At 36.7% G+C, this 12,795-nt stretch overlaps 1 protein-coding gene across 4 annotated transcripts in view; it reads right to left on the bottom strand.

The window, feature by feature from the left end:
• The window catches only part of ATAD5 (ATPase family AAA domain containing 5), a 50,511-nt gene that overhangs the window by 12,305 nt on the left and 25,411 nt on the right, over positions 1-12,795 (bottom strand). For all 4 annotated transcript variants that reach the window (XM_072779418.1, XM_072779420.1, XM_072779417.1 and 1 more), the window contains 8 exons: positions 12,485-12,581; positions 10,690-10,769; positions 10,393-10,535; positions 10,142-10,292; positions 5,046-5,219; positions 4,631-4,764; positions 3,256-3,349; positions 1,648-1,712 (listed from right to left, as the gene is read on the bottom strand). In XM_072779418.1, coding sequence (XP_072635519.1) covers positions 1,648-1,712; positions 3,256-3,349; positions 4,631-4,764; positions 5,046-5,219; positions 10,142-10,292; positions 10,393-10,535; positions 10,690-10,769; positions 12,485-12,581 — 938 coding nt within the window. The remainder of the gene's footprint in view (positions 1-1,647; positions 1,713-3,255; positions 3,350-4,630; positions 4,765-5,045; positions 5,220-10,141; positions 10,293-10,392; positions 10,536-10,689; positions 10,770-12,484; positions 12,582-12,795) is intronic.

Raw genomic sequence — 12,795 nt, 5'->3', positions numbered from 1 at the left:
ATTTCTGGGTGGTGAGTTCAAGGCCCATATTGGGTGTGGAGCCTACTTAAAAAAAAAAAAAAGTACTGATGGGAAAAACTGAGAACCCAGATTTCTATACCAAGGGAAAATAATCTTTGAGAATGAAGTAAAAATAAAGACATTTTCAAGTAAATGAAACCTGATATAATCCACTGCCGGCAGACTAGCTCTATAAAAATTGTTAATGAAATTCTATAGGCTGAAGAGAAAAATCAAAGAAAAAGATCTTCAGGAAGGAATGAAGTATATTAGAAATTACAAGTATATAGGAGAACATAAAAGTCAACGCTTTAGGGATCCCTGGGTGGCGCAGCGGTTTAGCGCCTGCCTTTGGCCCAGGGCGCGATCCTGGAGACCCGGGATCGAATCCCACGTCAGGCTCCCGGTACATGGAGCCTGCTTCTCCCTCTGCCTATGTCTCTGCCTCTCTCTCTCTCTCTCTCTGTGACTATCATAAATAAATAAAAATTAAAAAAAAAAAAGTCAATGCTTTATTCTCCTCCTAATTTCTTTCAAATATACACAGCTGGCTAAAGCAAAAAAGCTGAGCATTATATTGGAAGTTTATAATAAGTAAACGTAAAACATTTGAAAATATATAAGATAGAGGGATGATAAATGGACTTCTATCTTTGCAAGGTTGTTAGATTCTCCATAAATTAGTATAATACTAACACTAAATACACTGAAAAACTAGGGTGCCTGGGTGGCTTAGCCAGTTGGGTATCTGCCTTTGGCTCGGGTCACGATCTCAGGATCCTGGGATTGAGCCCTGTGTTGGGCTCCCTGCTCAGTGAGGGGTCTGCTGCTCCTTCTCCCTCTGCCTCTCTGTCCTCACCACCGCTCGTGCTCAAATGAATAAATAAAATCTTAAAAAAAAATATATATATCACATACTATGAAAACTAAGAATGCATACTATTTCTAAAGAAACTACTAGAGCAGCCCGGGTGGCTCAGTGATTTAGCGCTGCCTTTAGCCCAGGGCTTGATCCTGGAGACCCGGGATCGAGTCCCACATCGGGCTCCCTGCATGGAGACTGCTTGTTCCTCTGCCTGTGTCTCTGCCCCCCGCCCCCGCCCCCGCCTGTGTGTCTCACATGAATAAGTTAATAAAATCTTAAAAAAAAAAAAAAGTAGCTACTAAAATATATGTCCTAATCTATTTCAAATGGCCTAGAAACCATCCACCATCATCCTTCATAAATGTAGACATGAAAGCCCATAATAATATATGAACAAATCCAAAACTTTAGAAAAGATGTAACACACATCATGATCATATACAAGACTGATCTGACATTCAAAAATCAACCAACATCGTTCACCATATTAATAGAATTAAAAAAGATAAACATATGATTGCCTCAAAAAATAGAAAGTATGTGACAAAATTTAACTACCATTCACAATAAAAACACAGGTAACTGATGAAGTGCATTTATGAAAATATATAGCTGATATCACACTTAATGGTAAAAGAATGTCTACTTTAGCCCCAAATTCAGAAACAGGCAGAGATGTTCACTCTTAATTCCTACTCAACAGTATACTGAAGATACACTGCCATTATCATAATAAATCACCTTTTATAGAATTGTGACATATGATCAAAATTAAAACTTACAAGCGAAGGAGTACTGAAATTAATTTCTTCAAAGCAGCCATCAAACATTAAACTAAATGTTGGATCTATAGGAAAAAAAACATTTTTAAAAACTATTAAGACTACTAAATTAATTTTTCCAGTTACTTTTTCTATGAAAATATTCTCTATTTTATCGGTAATGAAAATATCATGTAAATTAAAAATCATTAAGGAACTGAGTTTTTCTTGACCTAAAGTAATTTTTTGATCTTTTAATTAAATTCTCATGTAACCGGGACACCTGGGTGGCTCAGTGGTGTAGCACCTGCCTTTAGCCCAGGGCGTGATCCTGGAGTCCTAGGATCGAGTCCCACATCGGGCTCCCTGCATGAAGCCTGCTTCTGCCTGTGTCTCTGCCCCTCTCTCTTTGTCTCTCATGAATAAATAAATAAATAATCTTAAAAAAAAATCTCATGTAACCTTTGAGTAATATGATTTTTATCACTATTTTTAGAGTACAATCACTAACGGTCAAATGAACCATTAATTTGTAAGTGGAATCTAAACACATTTTCCTATAGAAATCCATAGCAGAGATATGCTGCTGAATATGTGCAATGAAAAATAATTAGAAAACAATGTTATAATTCAGTGTTTATAATGAAAAAAAACAAAACAACTGTGTTTTAAAATTGAACACTGAATGCAAATTATTAGGAAGTTGGACCAATTCCAGGGGCACCTAGCTGGCTCAATCAGTGGAGCATGTGACTCTCGATCTCAGGGCTGTGGGTTTAAGTCCTATATTGGGTAGTATAGACATTATTTAAAAATAAAATCTTTTTTTAAAAAAGGGAAGTGTGGGACACCTGGATGGGTCAGTGGTAGAGCATCTGCCTTTGACTCAGGACATGATCCCGGTCCAGGGATTGAGTTTCACATCGGGCTCCCTGCATAGGGTCTGCTTCTCCCTCTGTCTGTGTCTCTGCCTCTCTCTCTCATGAATAAATAAATAAATAAATAAATAAATAAATAAATAAATAAATAAAATCTTTAAAAACAAACAAACAAATAAAAAGGAAGGTGGAAAAAAAAAAGGAAGGTGGACTAATTCCATTAGGCTGGTGGCTTACTTTAACTAAAATATGCAATAATCCACATGGAAGTGTTCTCAGGGGATAAGGAATGATTAAATTCGATATTAAGATACTACAGAAAAGTTGGACTTCATAAACAATTCTGACCAGCAAGTGACATTTAGTGATCTAATTATAAGTATCAGGAAGAGGCAAAAAGAAGGATCTATTATCGCCCCTATCAAAATCCATTTACTGGCTAGTCCATAAATCTCTTTACCTGCATTCTAGGCTGTTGCAATATCTAATACTCAACAAAATGATTCAAAGTAGTATCCAGTTTCCAAACCACCGCAATTTGCAGGGTAATATATGAATTTTATAATTACTCAAGGCTGTGAATTGATAGCAAATTTGAATAATTCTTCATTTAAAAAATGATCCAGGAGCCTCCAGATTTTAGAAAAAAAAAGACTTAATTTACTATAAAGGAACATTTCTAACTAAAATGAGATGCTTTCTCAAAATATTTTAACCAAATGTAATTAGTTGTAAAATCATTGTTACCTACCACTAGTAGTAAGGATTACAGGTCTTTTAGTTGTTGCCATGAATGTTTTGATTGCATTCAGAAACCCAGCATCTTCTTCAAAAATGACATCAACCTAAGAGCCATTTGTGAGAATAATATTGTATTGAGTAACAAAACATTTACTGGATAGGTTACGTATACATACTAGATATACTATATGTCTTGTCTGTTAGAAATAAAATTTATGAATTTATGAACAGTATGAATTCAGTCCACACTGAAAGCATAAAATGTTTTACACTATTAAAAGTAAAAAGCTGGGATGCCTGGGTGGCGCAGCGGTTTAGCGCCTGCCTTTGGCCCAGGGCGCGAGCCTGGAGACCTGGGATTGAATCCCACGTCGGGCTCCCGGTGCATGGAGCCTGCTTCTCCCTCTGCCTAGGTCTCTGCCTCTCTCTCTCTCTCTCTGTGTGACTATAATAAATAAATAAATAATTAAAAAAATAAAATAAAAGTAAAAAGTTATCAAATATTAAACCAAAAAAATCTAGTTACCTGTAACTGGACAAGTATGAGTCAGAATAATTTCTATAATCACTGAACAATAATGAATAATCCTGAACTGCATTAATCATCTTTCTGAAAAATTCTTCTACAGTTGACAGTTTCATTCACTTTAAATTCAAAGAGATACAATGGGGTGCCCAGGTGGCTCAGTTAGTTAAGCATCCAACTCTTGATTTAGCTCATCATGATCTCAAGGTCCTGAGATCGAGCCCACGTCAGGCACCACACTCAGCATGAAGTCTGCTTAAGATTTTCTCTCTCCCTCTGCCCCTCTCCCGACTCATGCACACATGCGTACTCTCTTTAAATATACAAATCTTAAAAAAAAAAAAATTCAAAACAATACAAGGATACAAGGATACAAGTATTCCTGACTTTCTTGGTGGTTTTATAATACTTTATAGAAACACATACAGTAACCTTTTAGAATAACTTAAAAAAATTTTTTTTACATTTTTTTAATTTAAATTCAATTTCCCAACCTATAACACCAGTGCTCATCCCATCAATTGCCCTCCTCATTGCCCATCACCCAATTACCCTAACCCCCCACACACCTCCCCTTTCACAACCCTTTGTTTCTCAAAGTTAGGACTATCTCATGGTTTGTCTCCCTCTCTAATTTTTCCCACTCAGTTCCCTTCCTTTCCCTTATAATCCCTTTCACTATTTCTTATATTCCACGTATAAGTGAAACCATATGATGATTGTCCTTCTCCGAATGACTTCTTTCACTCCGCATAATACCCTCTGGTTTCATCGATATTGAAGCAAATGGTGGGTATTCATCTCTTCTACAGTTAAGTTCTTACTATGAGATATCATGAACATATGCCCATAAGCCTACCTCCTCAAAAAGAATGAGAGATGTTGCATTTTTCCTGCTGGGTTCCTCAGCTCCAAATTCTTTGACATTTGACTTAATTGTGTTTGTAGATTTAGTCTGAATAACTGGTTTTTGTTCACAAGAAGTTTTTATTCCTGCATAAATAAAATATTAGTATTTTAGATAGAATCAAGTTTTAATAGAACACTGGATGTTTCTGCAGAATAAACTCAAATAGAAACCCCCCTATCAAAAGTGAAACAAGGGGTGAAGAAAAAATAATTGAGCAAAAAATCAAAACTCCTATATGTAGGACCGTCAATCTAGCTGAGGTTTAATAAATAGCAATAGGAACTCAGGAAATACGATATTTTTATATATCAGGGTCATTAGTATTAAAAAATGTCATATATATTATGTCCATTTAATGGCTTACCTTTATTATTTTCCAGAAGTACTATTTCTTCATTATTTTTTGGCTTGGAAGACACTTTAAAATAATTTGCCAAAGTTTTAGGTGGAAGTGTTCGCTTAGGTACACTAGTTTGTGGTGACGGTGGAGGAAGTTTCCTTGGTGATGTAACAACTTTCTTAGGGGAGTTTAATTTTTCTGCCAAAAACAAATTTAACTAATGATAAGTATTCTAAAAGTTAACCGGATGGTAAGATTGAATTATCCACAGTCTATATTTCTCCTCTTACCACTTAAAAATTGATATATTTTCTTTCATTCTTACATTCAAATACTATGTACCAATAGTACTATATTATTACAGTTATTCTATCATCAGAGAAGGTAAAACCAGTCATTTGGAAGACACTCTTTTCTAAAGAAATGTATATCCTTGAGGCAAAGAATGTTCATAATCCCTCCATTCACTTTCTCTACATCTGCTGGAGTTCAGAAGAGGCTAGAGGAAAAGTGATAATGGTACATTCTAAGCACATTACAGAACATTGTTATCCAACTTCACTTTAGCCCTGTAGTAAATGGATACTGCAAAGAAAACAATATGTTTTTCTAGTGATACTGTGGAGGATAGATACAAAGTTTAAAAATAAATGACTGATCTCGACCCTCCAGAAGTCCTATGGTGCCAAGCATTTATTCTGGAGCATGTCCTTTTCTCCCCCTCTAAGTGCTCTGATTGAGTCCTCACACATTCAAATTATTTTTTAATATACCCCACTTCCACAGATCTTCTCATATCCTTTGCATATTATAGGTGCTTGAAAACTTACTGAAAATTTTGAGTTTACTATGTGCAATGACATGGATAGAGCTAGAGTATATTATGCTTAAGTGAAAAAAACAAAGATAAATTCCATATGATCTCACTCATATGTGGAATTTAAGAAAACAGATGAACTATATGGGAAGGGGAAAAAGAAAAAAAGGAGAGGGAAACAAGCCGTATGAGACTCTTAAGGATAAAGAACAAACTGAGAGTTGATGGAGTGATGTGCGTAGGGAATGACTAGATGCCTGATGGGGATTAAGGAAGGTATTTTTGTGGTAAGTGTTGGGTGCTACATGTTATAAATCACTGAATTTTATTCCAAAAACCAATATTGACTGTATATTAACTACCTACAATTTAAATTTAAAAAAGAAAAAAAAGAAAATGTTGAGTTTGAAAAATTATCCTAGATGTCACTATCATGTTATATATTATAAAAATAACATATATGTTATAAAAATAGGGCATTTCAACACAAGGTAACAGGCACATAATCTTAAAATAAAAAATATTCCTTTATATGGAATAGATTTCAATTTACTAAAAAATTACCATTTTTTCCTTATTTTTCTAATTTTGACATAGTACAAGGATTGCTTGATCATGGACTGGCATCACTCCAAACTGTTATTAGAAAATACATGCCAGGGATCCCTGGGTGGCGCAGTGGTTTAGCGCCTGCCTTTGGCCCAGGGCGCGATCCTGGAGACCCGGGATCGAATCCCACGTCAGGCTCTCGGTGCATGGAGCCTGCTTCTCCCTCTGCCTGTGTCTCTGCCTCTCTCTCTCTCTCTGTGACTATCATAAATAAATAAAAATTAAAAAAAAAAAAAAAAAAAGAAAATACATGCCAATTTTTACTTACAGATACTTAGTAAGTGCTTGGCTAAATTTTATTGATATATTCTTTTTCAAGGATTTTCCACAAAAGCAATCAGCTCCACGGAGAGAGTACTACTTCTAGGTCTAAGACATCTTAATAAGCCAGAAAAAAATAAATATCAAGATTACTGGGGCTACATCAAAAGGATACAAGCCAATTAAGTTGCATTACCACTAGTCAAAGAGCAGATTATATGAGCACAAAAAGAAAAAAGGTTTCTGCTGCCTTATTTATTTATTTATTATTTATTTATTTATGATAGTTACACACACAGAGAGAGAGGCAGAGACACAGGCAGAGGTAGAAGCAGGCTCCATGCACCGGGAGCCCGATGTGGGATTCAATCCCAGGTCTCCAGGATCGCGCCCTGGGCCAAGGGCAAGCGCCAAACCGCTGCGCCACCCAGGGATCCCTTTTTTTTTTTTTTTTTAAAGATTTTATCTATTTATTCATGAGAGACACAGAGAGGCAGAGACATAGGCAGAGGGAGAAGCAGGCTCCCTGAGGGTTCTGGAACCCGATGCGGGACTTGATCCCAGGACCCCGGGATCACAACCTGAGCCAAAGGCACACTCAACCACTGAGCCACTCAGGTGCCCCTAAAAGGTTGTTTCTGACAAAGACATACATTGGATTTACCCATATATCTGAATTAACACAAAAAACCCCCAAACGTAATAGATGAAACAATGCTTTTCAAGACTTTGGACATCATGCAAAAAAGGACAGTGATATACCTGAGAGACAGGAAACAAGGTGAACCCCAGGAATTGCCTAGATTCCTGCCTTGTGAGACAGTATCTAGGCCACATTGTAAAGAAGGGGAAGCCAGTCCAGAGGTTTCCTGAACTGAGGAGACTCAACAGGAGTCTGGAGATGTCAGGTAGAAAGTCATGGGGCAGAAGAGTGAAGAGAAGAGAGTTACACAGAGTGTTTCAGAAATTTGCAGAGGGTCCCCCTCAAGTCTTCCAAATTTGATGAAAATATAAACTCATTCATACAAGAAGCTCAGTAAAACCCAACTACATGAAGAAAATACCCATGCACATCAAAATCATAGTCTCTTATAACTAGTGACAAAGAGAAAATCTTAAAAGCAACCAGAATAATGAATACAAAGGACTAAAACACATTAAATATATACAAATCCATGAGTTCATCATAATACTAAAATAAACAAACTACCCCAAACGTCATTGGACAACTTCAGAGATTATTAGGACACCAATACGCTAAGAATTGATAAATAAAAGGGAAGAATGAAGCATTTCCTGTGCCTTTCCTGTACAAACTGTGTATCAGTGTCTAAACGGATGAGAGAAGTGCTTCTTAGATGTATAACTAATAAATTCAGAAAGGCTAAGTGAATTATAAAATCACTCATCTTAAAAATCCTTAATTTAAAAATTAAGGATTAATTATTTTAATAATCAAGTTAGATAATCAATAATCAAGTTTAATTAAATAATCAAGTTAATCAATTAATTAAATAATCAAGCGAGATAAAGATTATTGATGACTACAAAATACTTTTAGTTAACAGAGTGATGGCAGAACTTTATAGTGGGTGGATCAGCCTGAAAACTGAACTCACCAATCCATGTTAATACCACAATTGTATCTTTGGCTCTGATGTCATAGGAAGTATACAGCATTGCCTAAGCATGTATGCCGGCCCTGAAACAGAACCTGAATCTAACCAAACCCACAGATCTAACTTCCAGCTTACAAGAAAAAAGGGAAGAGGAATATATTAACTGATACCATGAAGATACAATAAGCCAAATCAAAAACATGAGTAATTTTATGAAAAATGACTTATGTTCTTCAACAAATAAATGATATGAAAAGGATGAGGTAACTATTATTATTATTTTTAAAGATTTTATTTATTTATTTAAAAAATTTTTTTAAAATTTTTATTTATTTATGATAGTCACAGAGAGAGAGAGAGAGAGGCAGAGACATAGGCAAAGGGAGAAGCAGGCTCCATGTACCGTGAGCCCGACGTGGGATTCGATCCCGGGTCTCCAGGATCGCACCCTGGGCCAAAGGCAGGCGCCAAACCGCTGCGCCACCCAGGGATCCCAGATTTTATTTATTTACTTGAGAGGGAGAGAGCACAAGGAGGGGGAGCAGCAGAGGGAGAAGAAGAATCAGGCTCCCTGCTGACCAGGGAGCCTGATGTGTGCTCGATCCCAGGACCCCGGAATCATGACCTGAACCAAAGGCAGAACTCAACCAAACCACTCAGACGCACCAGGATGAGGTAATTATTAGGGAGACTGAAAGAAATTTAAAAGACATCAATCAAATGTAAGATGTAGGGGACGCCTGTGTGGCTCAGCAGTTGAGCGTCTGCCTTTCACTCAGGGCGTGATCCCAGGTCTAGAGATCAAGCCCTCCATTAGGCTCCCTGTGATGAGCCTGCTTCTCCCTTTTGCCTGTGTCTCTCCTCTCTTTCTGGTCTTTCATGAATAAATAAAATCTTAAAAAAAAAAAAAAAAGATGTAAACCATGTTTGCACAAATCATTTGAAACAGAAAGCTAAAATAAGAGTATGTATTAGACCAAATTAAGGTATAAAGTTAATTTCAAGGTCTAATTATGATACTGTGGTTATACTACTTTTTAGAAAGTCCTTATTGGGCAGCCCTTGGTTGCCCGGCAATTTAGCGCTGCCGTCAGCCGGGGGTGTGATCCTGGAGATCCGGAATCGAGTCCCACGTGGGGCTCCCTGCATGGAGCCTGCTTTTCCCTCCACCTGTGTCTCTGCCTCTGTCTCTCTCTGTGTCTCTCATGAATAAATAAATAAAATCTTAAAATAATAATAATAATAAATAAATAAAGTCCTTATTAAGGGCCGCCTGGGTAGCTCAGTGGTTGAGCATCTGTCTTTGGCTCAGGACGTGACCCTGGAGTTTTGGGATCGAGTTCTGCACTAGGCTCCTGCATGGAGCCTGCTTCTCCCCCTTTGCCTATGTGTCTGCCTCTCTCTGTGTCTCTCATGAATAAATAAATAAAATATTTAAAAAATTTTTTTTCTTTTAAAGTCCTTATCAAAGGATCCTTGGGTGGCTCAGTGGTTTAGTGCCTGCCTTAGGCCCAGGGTGTGATCCTGGAGTCTCGGGATTGAGTCCCACGTCAGGCTCCCTGCATGGAGCCTGCTTCTCCTTCTCCCTGTGTCTCTGCCTCTCTCTGTGTGTGTTTCTCATGAATAAATAAATAAAATCTTAAAAAAAAATTGTCCAGGAAAAAATAATAATTTTAAAGGTATGTGCGTGTGTGTGTGTGTGTGTGTGTGTAGGAAAATATAAAAAAACGAATGGCAAAATGCTGATTACTAAAATTCTTTTTGCAGATTTTATTTTTTCAAAGGTTATGACCTAAGGAAAATAATTTACTTACTTGGTGACTTGCCTAGGTTGTAACTATTAAAAAAACAAGGTTTTTGAGAGTTTACACCTTGCTTGTCCACTTGATGGGACTGAGTAGCTTCCTTCAGTTGAGATAGAATTTGTCTACCACTGCGCTGAGAAGATGCATTGACTTCAAATATCTAAAAGAAGAATATACGAAAGCAAGGCAGAATGGTTGGTTTTCCTTTAATCCAAGTGTAACTACTACATTAACATTCTCCCAGTGTAGCTCTTACTAACCTTGAATCCAAGCTCCTGAGCACAAGCATACACTGCAGCAGTTTTCCCCACTCCTGTTGGCCCTGTTATAAGAACAGTATTGCAAAGGCGAGTCTCTTCTTCGTCATCTGAACTGCCTTTAAAATCTATGCTATCCAACAGATCTGAAAAATTATTCAAATGCAAATTATGAATTGATAATTGCTTGGGCAGCAATTCTATCTCACAAAATGCAATGATCACACCTTACAAACTTCTTGCCAATAAATGCTGGAAAATTAATTTATAAAAACTAGATAATCAAATGACTCAAAATACCTTCCTGTTTCTCATCTTTTTTTCCCTTCAAATTTTGTCTTTCTTCCAATTCAGCTCTTTTCTTCCAGTCTTTCAACCAGCTGCCATGAGAAAATGTATGTTAATAAAAATAATTCACAGAATAGAGATCTCTTTGAACCAACTATATATAGTAAAATATCTTTACATGGGCATGAATATTTTTAAATGAAGTAATTTTACCAAAATACACAAGACTCTGTGCAAAGTTATTCACTGCAACATTGTTTATACTAGCTTCCAAAGGGAAAAACCTAAGTATCTCAGTAGGAAAAAAAGATACATACAGTAGAGTTACCTAAGAAACCAGTACAGAACAACCGTAAAGAACTGAGGAGACCATGTGATGACATGAAAGATGCCTAATACATGATATTAAGCATAAGTAGAAAGATTAAGTTCTAGACTGCCCAAGTCTGAGTTTCAGCTCCAGCACTTTCGAGCTGTGTGACTCTGGACAAATAATTCAACCCCGTAGGCCCATTCCTCATCTATGAGATAAGGACAATAGTATCTACCCTCATGGTACAGTTTTAAGGACTAAATGAGCTAAGAACAATGAAAATATTTAGAACAGTACTGAGCTAAAGTGTTAACTATTATTATGGGCCCCTATTTCTTATATGAAATCATTTGGACAAGTGAGTTTTAGAATTCAAAAATTTTCAGGTATTAGAAAAGTAATTTGGCACATATACCATATATACCACAATACCTCTAATGGGGTCTGTAGCGTTACATCTACAATTACTTAAAATTTCTATTTTAAAAAATATATGAACTCCTGGGCAGCCTGGGTGGCTCAGTGGTTTAAGCACCTGCCTTCCGCCCAGGGTGTAATCCTGGAGTCCCAGGATCGAGTCCCACGTCAGACTCCCTGCATGGAGCCTGCTCCTCCCTCTGCCTGTGTCTCTGCCTCTCTCTCTCTCTGTGTGTCTATCATGAATAAATAAATAAAATCTTAAAAAAAAAATCCCTGGGGGATCCCTGGGTGGCACAGCAGTTTGGCGCCTGCCTTTGGCCCAAGGCACGATCCTGGAGACCCAGGATCGAGTTCCACGTCGGGCTCCCGGTGTATAGAGCCTGCTTCTCCCTCTGCCTGTGTCTCTGCCTCTCTCTCTGTGTGTGTGACTATCATAAATTAAAAAAAAAAAAAAATCCCTGGAAAGATTTAAAAAATAATAATAAATAAAAAATATATGAACTCCTATTAAGTGAGATTCCTAAAACTCATAATATATGATAAAATTAGTAACTTTCAGTTTTCAAAACTTCTTGGATATGGGAATCATAAACAAAAGATTATGGACCTGAGGGATCCCTAGGTGGCTCAGCGGTTTAGCGCCTGCCTTTGGCCCAAGGCGTGATCCTGGAGTCCCAGGATCGGGTCCCTCATCGGGCTTCCTGCATGGAGCCTGCTTCTCCCTCTGCCTGTGTCTCTGCCTCTCTCTCTGAATAAATAAATAAAATCTTAAAAAAAAAGATTATGGACCCGAATTAATAGTAATATGATCCTATTTGTTAGGAAGAAAGGAGCCAATATATGCATAAATTTTTTTCCTGGAAGGTTTTACAAAAAATCTTTAATGGTTGACCTCTGGAGAGTAGAAATGGAAGAAAAAAGGAATATTTACTTTTCACATTTTTCCTAATTTTCTTTTTTTAAAAGATTTTATCATATAATGTATTACTTTATAATTTCTAGATTTTTGTATAAATAAAGTAGTAAAACTAGATTCATAAACAATTTCTCAATTCTTTTACAAGTTTTACCAACCTATGTAACTTTTTTATAGCCAGTTCATTGCCTATGAGTTCATTGGAGTTCTGAGGTTGATACTTTTCTGTCCAAAGCATGTCTTCAGTTCCAGAATCTAAAGCAAAAAATATGCATTAAAATATTGCTCCTTGACATAAGTATATATTCTTGGACATTTACAGTATCGTTTCATGTAAATAATACGTATTTATACAAGTATTTATATCTACAAAATGCCAAAAGGGGCAAAGTTCTTTTTTTAAAATTAAAAAAAAGTTTTTTTTTTAATTTTTAATATTTTTATTTGAGGGAGAGAGAGAGGGAGAGGG

This window comes from Canis lupus, chromosome 16 (genome assembly GCF_048164855.1).
Source record: "Canis lupus baileyi chromosome 16, mCanLup2.hap1, whole genome shotgun sequence".
In the NCBI taxonomy this organism is placed as follows: domain Eukaryota; kingdom Metazoa; phylum Chordata; class Mammalia; order Carnivora; family Canidae; genus Canis; species Canis lupus.
Note: the sequence above shows the minus strand (reverse complement) of the source record. Positions and strands in the feature narration are given on the sequence as shown.